The sequence below is a fragment of the Pavona decussata genome, unplaced genomic scaffold (assembly GCF_977016875.1).
Source record: "Pavona decussata unplaced genomic scaffold, jaPavDecu1.1 SCAFFOLD_61, whole genome shotgun sequence".
Lineage (NCBI taxonomy): Eukaryota > Metazoa > Cnidaria > Anthozoa > Scleractinia > Agariciidae > Pavona > Pavona decussata.
In genome coordinates this window covers 3,562,932-3,575,112 of record NW_028145482.1, presented here as the reverse complement: position 1 = coordinate 3,575,112, position 12,181 = coordinate 3,562,932, and the positions used below count along the sequence as shown (strand labels likewise).

Here is a 12,181-nt window from a genome sequence, read left to right as displayed (position 1 = left end):
GTTCCAGTAGTATTTCATTGGTCAATAGTAAAGGGGGGGGGGGGTTGTATCGGGGGAGGGGATTTCAAGGGGGGAAAGGTCAGGATCGGGCCCTTATTAAATGTTTCGCAGTACGAGTGGCAGTCAAAACTAGTTTTCATACGTCATCCAATGCCTCTTACCAAAATATGACACTTTATTGTCGCTTAAATGAAAATAATACTTCCCGTGATGCTAAATATTTTTATGTGCCTTCATCGTAGACTTCAAGTATTTTGTTGTTGGGCACAACAATTCACAGAACGCAGACGTTAATGATGTATGAGTACTTAGTTTGGACTCGGTGTTGACCTCTGATTGGTTGATTTAAATTTCAGACGAGCGGACCGTATGGCAGGATAAGAGTAGAAAAGGTCCAGGGAGGGGTGGTAGAGGATACGGATACCCCACAAGCAAGGTTCAGGGAGGGTAGTAGAGGATACGGATACCTTACAATTAAGCTTGATCTGAGACTCCAAAGTAACCTCGTGTTTCACTTCTCGTAAGTGATGGTCCACTACGCTTAGCCGGTGATTGGTTAAAAAATCGCGCTAGCATTTTCCTAATTAGATTGAAGTAAAATCAATCGCGTCTTTGTTGCATCACTTGACGCTAAGGTACGGTATTAAATTTTTCTTTTAAAGTTTCCTTCTGGTCTTCTTGCTTCTTTGTCTTTATTTTAGTATACGTAATTGTATTTCATCTATCATGTTATTACTTTTTTGTGTGGCGAGAAAAAACTGAAAAATACTGAAATTCCCCGGGCTGTTAACTTAAAAGCGAAATAAGCAAAATGATAAAATCTTAGAAACCGTTCGCAAACCAAAGTGCCATAAAACTATCTGAAATGATCTCTTTTAAATTGCGTTCACTTAATTAACGCAGACGCACTTCTCACACAATTGTTCGGGAGATTTCCATCCGCATGACAACATTGTTTAGCAATAAAATATATTTGCATGCAAGTCGGCTTTTCAGAACAGTGTCATCACAGAAAGAGGTTCATATTTATGGAACGAATAGAGATAAGAATCGGAAAAGGTCTCTACTTCATCTTAACTTTTTATTCCGTACATTTTCTATTTACACAGTAAGGACAACATTAGATATTTATGAACGTTCTGTACAATATAACATTAAATCATTGAGTTTTTCTGTTCGTCCTGTCTGTCGAATGTCACTAATGACAATTCACAATATTGCATGAATTTTTCTCATGCAGAAAAGCTGTTTTCAGCATTATACGCATACTTCAGAATTTTTACTCATGTACAATATGCATGGCTGTTTAGCATGCATTAATCGCGGTAATTTTCTATACTGAACTGAAATTGAAATTTAGAGTTAAAAAAATTAAAACATTTTAAGCAGGTGCTTCGTTTGCTTCCGGTATAAATTTTAATCTCTCCAACAGTAAAACGCCGTCCACAGTTTCACGTTTTCTTCGTTTCGTGAAAAATAAAACAACGAATAACGTAAAAAATAGTTTCTTTCTTTGTGTCTCAAAACAGTTCATATTCCTCAGGAATTCCAAACTTCGCTCTCTTCCAAACTACTTTAAAAATAATAAGACAGCCATAACAGAAGGTGACGAAGGCAATAACCAAAGCTATACCGGAGTCTAGCCACCAGGTTGAATGCATTTCGCTGTAGATGATTGTGCTTATGATCAAACCCAACGCCATGGCAGCGCCACAGGCGGAGTCTATTGAGTCAATCCTCAGCGCCAAGCTTTGCAGCTTATCAGCAATACGGAATTTCAGCCAAAAGAACACGGAGTAACACAGAAAACCGACGACCGAGATGGAAATGAGAGCGATGGTTTGCCTTGGCTCCAAGTCGCTGACGAGGAACTCTATCGCTCGTGCGAACATCATGATTGCGGATAAAATGAAGCACATGGCTATGACAAGACACGCTTTGCGTTCCTTTTCGGGACCTAAATCGCCGTTGACGCCGTGGTAAAAACGCCACACTATTACTCCTGACGAGACAACGCCAAGCATGGCGTCGAACGCGATTGCAAACGCGGCCGAGCTCTCTGAAATGCTTGAACTCACAAAGGAAGCGATTGCAAGCATAAGGGTAACATACATGGAGGCAAAAGACACAGCTAAGGCTGCCCGCCGCCAGCGAAGTTTCTCCTGTACAGAAAGTTTGACTTTTTGTTTCGGTCCCTCGTCGTCGTAAGGCGACACGCAAGGGAAAGTACCGAAATCTTCTTGAGGTTTTGTCGACTCCGTTGTCACATTCGTTGGCGCGTCTTGCTCCAGCATTGCAGTTTTCATGGATGGTTCGCTTGCCTCTTGTGAGTTTTCCATGGTTTGGCTATAAAGTTCGGAGTTCACTCACCAGCAAGCAGCCGGCTTTTGTTTGATCTTCTCACCTACGAATGTAAACTTGGCTTTTTTCTTACCGGGAGTGATGTGTGGGATTCTTTTCGTTTTGTTCCTTAAAGTCCTTCTCGCCGTTCGTACTCTGAATAAGGAAACCCTCCTTTATCCTTTTGCCTCAATTATTGCTAAAAATACGCAGGTTATTTTCATATTTTCCGCCTTCTACGACGACACGTTTGACAGCAGATGTTGAAGAGTCTTCCCTTTGGCTACACAAACGGCAGTAGTAATCCAACCGCTTTTTTTCTTGAGAGAAAAAAAATTAATAGTTGCTTCCAGTGAATAAAAATGAAGAAATCGTTGTACTGATGAGAAATCTTTAGCGGTTAACGCGTCGATTTAGTTCAACAGATCAGCGATTTTCAATGAAATATTGATGTTTGAAAACCTTGCCGAGTTAGCCTCCTCGAAAGAACAACGTCAGTAAATTATGGCGGCCTGCTTCGAAAAAAATAATGGCCATCAACTAAAATCGCTTAAATTTCCAGTTTCGTCGCCCCGTGCTGATTCAAATATTACTGATGAAGCGAAATGAAATTCTGAAATTGACAAAAGCCTCTCCTATTGTGAAGACAGGAAACTTAGGGGACGCCAGGTGTTCAGTACATGATGCCATTGGCTGATATCGCGAGTTATTACTTAGCTAGTCAAGAAACGAACCAATCAATTGGAATTCCACTGGAGACATAATCAACTACGTATATTATCCTACCAACAACCGCCTACAGCCGGATTTTACTTGAACTTTATTTAAAAAAGTTAAAATGTGGTCAGAAACACATTACATATTTTTGAATATCTATTGTTTTTACCATCTAAATTATTTCACGATGCTAGTTACCCTCAAGTGAACGAAGCTCAAAATCAGATCAAAATTTGTCCAACACTAATTTTTTTCTTAAAGTTGAACAGAATGCAGATTAGATTCTGGTCTGTGGGCTCGACGCCACTGAAATTTGACGTGTTAATTAGGCCAAATCCATTTCTGTGTTTAAATCCGAGTAGACGTATTGTGAGAGCGATGCGTTGATAATATATAACAGAGAAAAAAATTCTAAAACAAAAAAAGAATCCATAATTTAGTGAAAAGGCTCATTTGCATTCAAGCAAAGTTACTTTAAAAAAAAAATAGGTACAAAAAATTGATCGTGAGCTTGATCTGAGTTGCGTCACAAAGAACACAATAATAAGAGCGACAGAAATGTTGCATATAGGTATAGAAGCTTATAGAACAACTTTTAGCTGTGCGTATATGGAGTTATGGATGCACGCGGGAAGTTTGGAGAGCACGAGAGAAGCGTTAGTCACTCTCTCTCTCTCTCTCCAAACTTTTCGCGTGCACTATAACTCGATATACGCAAAGCTAGAAGCATGAACCAATTCTTTTGTAACACTCCCAGTAGTGCGCGGAAAATTCTCTCAATCTGTACAGAAAAGCAAAAGTTCTTATTGACTGACAAACACGCCACAATGGTATGGTCTGAACGAGAATGTTTCACCTGAAATTGTCGATGAAAATTTGCTTTTTTGAATTAGTTTAAAGTCAATGAAAAAAGTCAATAACGAGTTTCCAAGCCCGCAGAATGTTTAAGTACTCGAATGCTCAAACCAAAGTTAAAGGCTTGAACAAAGGTTTCGATTCATCGAGATGTTTTCGCTGTGCACGGTGCAGTTGGAGAAGACTCAATTCCATGAAAAAATCGGGTAGTTCTTCACTATTTTCTTCCATTTCTGGGGAAACTTTGTAAAAACTAATTGCCCATTCACACCAAGGCTTAAACACGTTTAAAAACTGTTTAATTAGACACAGTTTAAAATTGTTTGCTTCCTAAAAGCTGCTTTCGGATTTTTGTCGACTACAGATTTAGCACAAATGAAAACACAAGTTAAAGTTTACTTGAATCCTATGTCAAAGCTAATAGTTCAGCTTTCTGTTACCAATTTTCATTTTGTTAAACCTGGTTTAATTAAACATGTTTTGTTGGTGTGAATGGCGACGGAAACCGCCGAGTTTTTCTGATTTGTACACGTCATCCAGTATGGACTCACGGCCGTGCGTATGTTGAGAAATGTACCAAGATGACGCCAATAGGAATTTGACGCGCGCTATGTTAAGAAATACACTTGAAAATAGAACAACCCAAGCAAATTTTCTCTTGGTTATCTCCACAGATTGGACAATGAAACAAAACAACAGATCAATTTAGAAACTGGTATACTCTCCTTTCCAAAAAAAATGCAGGCTTTATTGTCTAAGAACTTGTTGGGCACAAAACTCCGCAGCCTGTGATAGCCGACGCTTTTTTTTGGGGGGGGGGGGGGGGGGGTGGGGGGGGGAGGGGGTTCTTGCTTATCCCGCACAAGAGAAGCAAAAGGCGTCTTGTCTCGCATGTCTTGTCTCGGCGTCAAAGTTGATTTATTTATTTTATTGCCAAACCCATTATCAGCAACCAGTTGTTACTTTACTAGAATGTTTCGGGCTTCTGTAATGTCATGGTTTGTTAGTTACGGCGAGATGACTACATCACTTACCGTATGGGGACAAATTTTACCTCTTTCTGTGAGGTTAATTTTCCACGCCTTACGACAAGAAGGACTGGTTGTAAGTTCAGTTTCCATGTAGTGAGTCTTAACTCTGTTGTGGAATGGTCTGGTTGCTGTATCACCGCCCTGTATTTCACGTAGTTCACTTCTACCTGACTTGAAAATGTGTTTCTACTTTTACTTGTAAAATATCACCACATCCAATGCTCTGGCGAACCTCTCAGGGGCACCCAAGAGAACATTAAAGCAAAATAGGAAAAGGTTGTTTCCTGTATTACCATATCATTTTAAAACCCTTTAAAAGCTAAAACAATTGATTTAAGCTAACAAAGTTTGTTCTTAGAATGATGTATTATTCAGTAAGTGACACAGACAGACTCGTAAAAAAATCCGAGTGCTCCATTCAGGAGTCGAACCTAAGACCTTCCGACTACTAGTTCGGATGCTCTACCACTGAGCTACAGGAGACTCATGGGAAATAAGGCCCTTTCCAATCCTAGCAGTATGCAGGATGTTTGTCATATGAACCTAGTTTAATGGCCTTAGCTCCCACGAGTCTCCTGTAGCTCAGTGGTAGAAGGTCTTAGGTTCGACTCCTGATAGGAACACTCAGATTTTTTTTCCGAGTATATCTGTGTCATTTACTGAATAATACATCATTCTCATTTATTCACCAGGCTTAAAATATTCCATCACATTTATTCCAAAGTTTGGTCTGTTCGAATTTTTAAGCTGAAAATTTAGATTGCCGAAAATTTTTGGAAACGACATCTTATTCCCGGAATTTACGAGCTGTTGTTGGTTTTCCAACAATTCTGCAGTAGCTCCGTAGGCCTGCACCTTTTCTCAGCTCTACCTTCACTGTACCCTGATAACCTCCAACTCCATTGTTTTTTTGTGTCTGGGCGCATTGTTTTATTGTTTGTTCTTTTTTGTTCTCTCAAGCTGCCCTTTTCGCGTTTTTAACGACATAAGTGCCCCTCAGAAAACAAATGGCATTGGTTTTTCAGCGTTGCGAGAGCTTTTCTTCACGATTTAATCCAAATTTGTGGGGAAGGTAATGTCTTTCTGAACAGAGATACCACCAAAAGAAACCACTTGGTGCCCCTGAATCCCCATTCCAAGGACTTCAGTTTGACGGTGTTGCCTGAAGAAAATAACCCAAGCCAAATTCTCCACGTTTTCTTTTAACAATTATACTGCAACCGTTATTAAAACACGGTTTTATCAACTGGAACGTTTTCTGTGATGTTTCAGTTAAAATCCTCAGAAGTTATTTGTTTGGTGATTATTTCTTCTCTCACCTTTACCGAAATATCAACGTTTTATTTTTTTTCTTACTTCTATAAGGTTTCATTTGACCAGCAGTAAAAAGATTGTCACGTTGCCCTCTTCGATTTGTCAGAGGAATTGAGAGAAAGAAGGAGACTAGAATACGGGAAAATCCGACAATTTTGTTGGCGGAAAAACTCGCTCCAATTAAAATTGCCCCTCGTAAATTTTACAGTGGAAAGAACAAAAACAGTGTGCTAACTTCCGAATTGAAATTTCCTGTCATTTTCTAGTTTTAAACGTTTTCCTAGTTTGGAGCCGAGGAGTTCGTATTAATACGAAATATCATTGATCATTTATTAAAACATTGTTTTAGCTTCACAAGGAGTATTAACTAAGGGCTTTTAAATTATGATTAAGTACTTTTAAAAAGTTTTGTTTAGTCTCTTATGCGAAAACGCGTTGTAGGAAACTCTAAAGGACCGTTTAAACGTTTTCAACATTTACTTCAACATGCGTTCAATACAGTTGTTGAACCAAATGTCGGGGGGCGTTTGAACAGGTCGTTCAACATTGTTGAAAGGCTAGTTGAAACTGTGTTGGGTCAATTAAAATTTAATTCAACATCGGTTGAACAATTTCTGTGTTCTTGAAAATGTTGGACGGCGTTGAAACCGTTTCAACACTCCGTTCATCCAACATTTTCCCAACATCCGTTCAACTTTTGTTGAACGAATGTTGCGCAAATGTAGAAACTGTTTAAACGGTTTCAGAACGTTAAAACTTGTTCATCAGGTCCCAGTTGTTAAAGAGTGGATAATTTTATCCAGCCGATAAATCGCTATCCAGCAGATAAAATGTATTAATTGGAGTACGCTGCATATCTGCAGGAAAACGTTATCCGCTCTTTGAACAACCGGGACCGGACATAAATATAAATATAAATCGATATATTGTTCCTCAGATATATATTTGCTACCCCTTCATTGTTTAGCACAATTCTATTTGATCAACCCTTGTGTCACATTAAGTCACGTTTACTCGGGAAAGGCTGTTTATCTTCAAAATAAATAGTGTTTCGATGATCAGGCCACAACAATATGTCTAAGAAAAATCCTTGGTACTTCTGGTGCGTTATTCAGCAAATACACACGGATGAAACGAGTTTCATGATTAGGTTTTTGTCGTTTTAACCTGAAGAACGGCTGAATATTTGACATTATAACAAAACCTTAAGTAGTGCACGCGCGATGTAACGCTATGGAAACATGGTACATTGTGATGGGGTATTTTCCAAATAGATAATAAATTATTTGCCTTTGGTTCAATAAAATGAATTCTCATTGTCGAAATGGCAGTTAAAACACTTGCTCGTATTCCGCAACAAAACTGCTAGCTACTCTTACCCCCGCAAGTCTAAAGAAACACGTTTCTACCCGCTTAAAGAAAACACCCCTTTACGAGAGCGGTCGGTCGGAGATATTCAGCTTTATTTTTCGGACGAAACAGTTTTTAATTTTTAGAGAAATAACTGGCGCGCGCGGCTCCCATGAAAGTCTCCTGCAATGAAAAGAATTCCTGATAGGTCTAAAATGCTCAGTATTGAGTGACAGACCTTCCGGGTAAATAAATATAACTGTAGATGGACATAAGTCATTTGCTAGTAAAACTGTCGGTTGGAATATTCAAATATGCAAGAAATTTCTTTACGTGTGTTACCCTTGGCAACAGGTCTATACATGGCATTTAGTAGCGTTCTACTCTTCCACAATTTAAGCAAAAATGCACTTAAAATTTTTTGGGGTGGAGATAGCTTAGCACTTGTATCCTTTTAAAAAGACCAACTCTTTAACTATTTGAACGCTGCGTCAATCAATTCAGTACATGATAATGTTATGTACAACGTACCTTCAAACACATTCTGTTTCCTTGGTAGCTGCTTTCACCGGCAAAGTTTGTGCACGGAAAAGGGCATATGTAACTTAATATATCGAGATTTCGAGCCACCAGTAAGAAGCGGATAAAAAAAGGCACTTCAACAAGGGCTGCTTCTGTTAAAAAAAAAAGTGTCGCCGACCAGTTGTCAAAATTCAAAGGGGTGTGATGAGAATATGCTTTAATAAGCATACATTAAACAACAAACTAGTTTGCTTAAATTAACGCATTGAAGCGAATGATTCATTCTGCTACAATAGTATTATTCCATTACCATAGAATTATTCTTGCCTTTACTCTGAACGGAGCGGGTGCGATCGCGGCAAGGTGATGGAAAGTGACGATGCCTTGTCAGACCAAGCCACACCGAGTAAAAAGGAAGCACTGTTAAAACCTGACAATGAACCTTCAGTTGCCGACGGCAAGAGTGAAGCTGGGGGACTTTCCATCGAGAAATTAGAGAAATGGCGGAAGATGACAATAGTTGTTTGTCTTGTCTCCATTGCCTTCACGCTAGTCCTCGGGCTCGGTGCGTTTGCTGTATCACAGCTCTCAGACAGTTCTTCGGCTTTTGCGGTAGCGTTTGATGCCGTCCTCGCCATCACTTCCTCTGGATCCGTCGTGTGGAGGTTCTACTATGGAATAAACGGCGAGGGAAGGACAGAGAGAGAGTGGAAAGCTTGTACCATCATCGCCTGTTGTTTTATCTTATCCGGACTGCTGGTGGCCGGCCGTGCTACTATCAGCATTGTGCTGGATGAAGAACCACGCAAACTCGACGACTTACTAATCATGTCCGTAGTGAGCTGTGTCGGTTATTCCATGTTGTTTCTAATCAAACTGTTCTTAGCGAAGAAGCTGGAAAGTTCGGCTCTTGTAGCGGACTCAATAGATGCCCTCAGTGGGGCAGGGATGTCGGCTGGAGTAATTCTCAGCAGTATCGTGCTTGAACTATATAGCAAGGCTTGGCTCTTTGATCCGTGTACAGCGATCGCCATTGCACTGGCGACGCTCATTTACGGATGTGAAATTTTGATTCGAGTTATACGAGAAAGGAGGCAGTTCGCTGAACTAAGACAAGCCGGCAAGGAATTACAAGGAGCAAAGCAAGCATTGGAGGAAACGGAAGAAAAATAACTGCTTGCCAGGTTAACAATTTGCCTCAAGAATAACTTTCATCTGAATGGCACGCCTTAAGATTCTCAAACTTTAGAAATATCTTCGACATCTTAACAAACAATGGTACAGGAAAGTACTGCTCGTTCAGTTGAATGTTCACACCTCAGGAAGGTCCAGCTCAACAGCTTTCAACTGAATGATCACACTATAAGGATTTTACCCACAGACCTAAAAGGTACTCCCACCTTGCACATCGTAAGAAACAGTATTCATCCGCTATTTGAGCAGATTGTTTGTTCACCGAGTAGGAAAAGATGACACTGATGTTCCTAGAGGGAAAACAGAATTATGGGCATCCATACGGTTAACTTAAACTCAAATCCATAATAGTTTTATAGTATTATCTATTTTTGGTGGAAAAACGTTCTTTATAAAGGGGTGACGCATTTTATATTCGCGAGGTTTAGAATTTTCATGACAATCATGAGATAATATAGAAATTTAGAATTATACGTTAACGGCAAACGGCAGAAATGGCCATATAATCATGTTTACCCTATAAATGTCGCTCGCTGTTTCCAGTTTCTCAGTAAAATTGAGAGTAGTTTTGCGTTTGCATCAAAGGTCAGCACTATTCTCATCTATGTGCGAATTTTTTCAAGAAAACATAAACGCGAATCTCACCGGTTTGCCGTTAACGCGAACTCTAGATCTCTCTTTGGCTGTCCAGTAAACTTTTGCTATATTCCCTGACTTAGACGGCTTTATCAAAGTCCGTTCTCTTGGGAGTCCAATTGGTCACTCTTGCGGCTCATAAGAAGGAGACTCGAGGCAAGTCTATCCATGACTTTAAACCCTTCCTTCCGCAGACCAATTTTCGCGACAGAGTTAGATGGATTAATTTACACGTAAATAATGGAAAATTTTTTAAATGAAATAACGGTAATAGTTTGCCGGCCGATTTCATTTTCTCTTGGTGTAACGAAGATGAAAATCGGCCGGACCACAGATTTTCAATATGGGATTGATTTTCGTGCCCTCACTCCAACTGGGCCCGATTAATTAGTACGCCGATTAGCCTTAACTGAATTTTCACATTAAAAAAAGTCCTCGCGAAAATAAAAAGCAGAAGGGTGTCGTGTTCATTCCGTAACAAGGGGCCGAATAGACATGAATATTTTTACAAAGAAAAAAATTAGAGGCAACACTGAGGCACAATGGACAATTGATTGTTATTCTCTTTTGAAAATGAGAAATTTAAGAGCTAGGAACTAGAAAGTGGGTTGTCACATTTCAAAGTTCGTCAAAGAGGGACTTGTCAGTAAGGGTAGAAAGCGCCATTTATCCGTCGTCATTTCAGTCGCGAGGATTGTACTTCAAGCGCCAAAAAACCTGGCAATAGCTCAATAAGCACACACGCAAAAAGAAAAAAACAACAAGCAATACAGCTTACAATACAGTTTAGAGGTCAATGTCATAAAAGGCAACAAGAGAGCTGGTTTGATTGTTTGCCTGTGTCTTGAAGGTTGTTTGATGCGACTGAAATTTCGTGGCATAAATTTGGCGCATATTGATGGAGGGAATTTAATTTTTTAACAGACACGACCGAACGTTAGCAGTTCGTGTTTAATATGAAAATAGAGTGAGCTGTAAATAGAGAGGTTTATTAAAATGACGTTATTTTTCGTTGGATTGGTACTGTGATCATGGTTTACTCTGCGCGGTGCGCATCAAGAGCTTTACTGTTGGCACAAACAAATTAAAGGCGAAGCCCTGACTCGTGAGCGAGCCACCCCCAAACATTCCTGGAAAACAAGCGATTCAAAAGGAGGACTTTTTAGACCGTACAAATTCTACTAAGTCCCCGCTTAGTTACACTGTAGTTTCAGTCCTCGAGCAAGTTGGTGAATGAGCGCTTATTAGAGGGGCGGAGGGGTCATTTACAATGATGGGCTGTGTATTACAAATGAGACGCTATTCATACTGCCGACTCAACAAGAATTCAGCACATTTAAGCTCGTTTTCCTACAGTTTGAATGAAACTGCATTTACTTCTGGGGGAATCATGTTTGATGGTTCGATCATCCGTCCGAAGGAGTTTTGATGTTTCTCAAATGCGTTTCTCACACCGATCAACACTATTTTAACTCGTCTCACGTCCTGTGAAAAAGCGGGCCTTACCTTGGTGCGTCACCTAAGGCAAGAAGGCTTCTTAGAAAGGAAGCAGTCAAATACGGTGTCAGGGATCGGGGTGGATTACTTTTTTCTTCGGTTCAAATTCTGCGAAAACATTGTTTGCTCCGCGGCCGGAATAACCCTCACTTCAGAAAGCGACCAAAATGATTCAAATTGTTTTAGCCTTATTGCGTAGGGTGAATTTCGTGCCTTAGCAGCCACTAACAGTACGGACCTCCAGTTCAGAGACCGAGACTGACTACGAGTGCGACTTTCAAATCAGTAACATCCTCAGAACTCTCGCTCCTTCCCGTTGTTTATCAGCAGATAAGAAGACCCTAGAAACAAGATTGGAGTGACAAGCGGTTTTCTAAACCACGCAAACTAAATTTGAGAAGTCGTACTCGTATTCAATCTCGTACTCGTAGTCAATTCTGAAGGTCCATAACAAAATATCTCTTCCAGGGACAACAGGTGAACCTCCCGCAAACGGCCACTCAAAATGGGCCACGTACTGAAGAGGGACAGTGGCTTACGAGAGAAAGAAAAAAGGAAAAGGGGATTTTAAATGGGAAGTGATACTGACAAAAAGTTATAAAATGGAAAGAAATGTAAACGTAAGAGGCGAAATGACGGCTAAAGAAAGGCAAAGTTACATCGCAATGCTATTTTTGGTTTTTTAAACACCTGTAACCAAATTTGTCGAAATTCACTCCACACCC

The 12,181-nt window shown here is 40.0% G+C and overlaps 2 protein-coding genes across 2 annotated transcripts; one reads left to right on the top strand and one right to left on the bottom strand.

The window, feature by feature from the left end:
• Positions 1 to 1,062: 1,062 nt before the first annotated feature.
• Positions 1,063 to 3,085, bottom strand: LOC146479148 (transmembrane protein 163a-like). The gene has a single exon (XM_085111161.1). It carries the CDS (start codon positions 2,337 to 2,339, stop codon positions 1,521 to 1,523), a length of 819 nt encoding a protein of 272 aa, XP_084967287.1. The 5' UTR covers positions 2,340 to 3,085; the 3' UTR covers positions 1,063 to 1,520.
• Positions 3,086 to 8,167: 5,082 nt separating this feature from the next.
• Positions 8,168 to 10,976, top strand: LOC146479147 (transmembrane protein 163a-like). The gene has a single exon (XM_085111160.1). The coding sequence runs from the start codon at positions 8,496 to 8,498 to the stop codon at positions 9,300 to 9,302; it is 807 nt and encodes a 268-aa protein (XP_084967286.1). The 5' UTR covers positions 8,168 to 8,495; the 3' UTR covers positions 9,303 to 10,976.
• Positions 10,977 to 12,181: the final 1,205 nt, after the last annotated feature.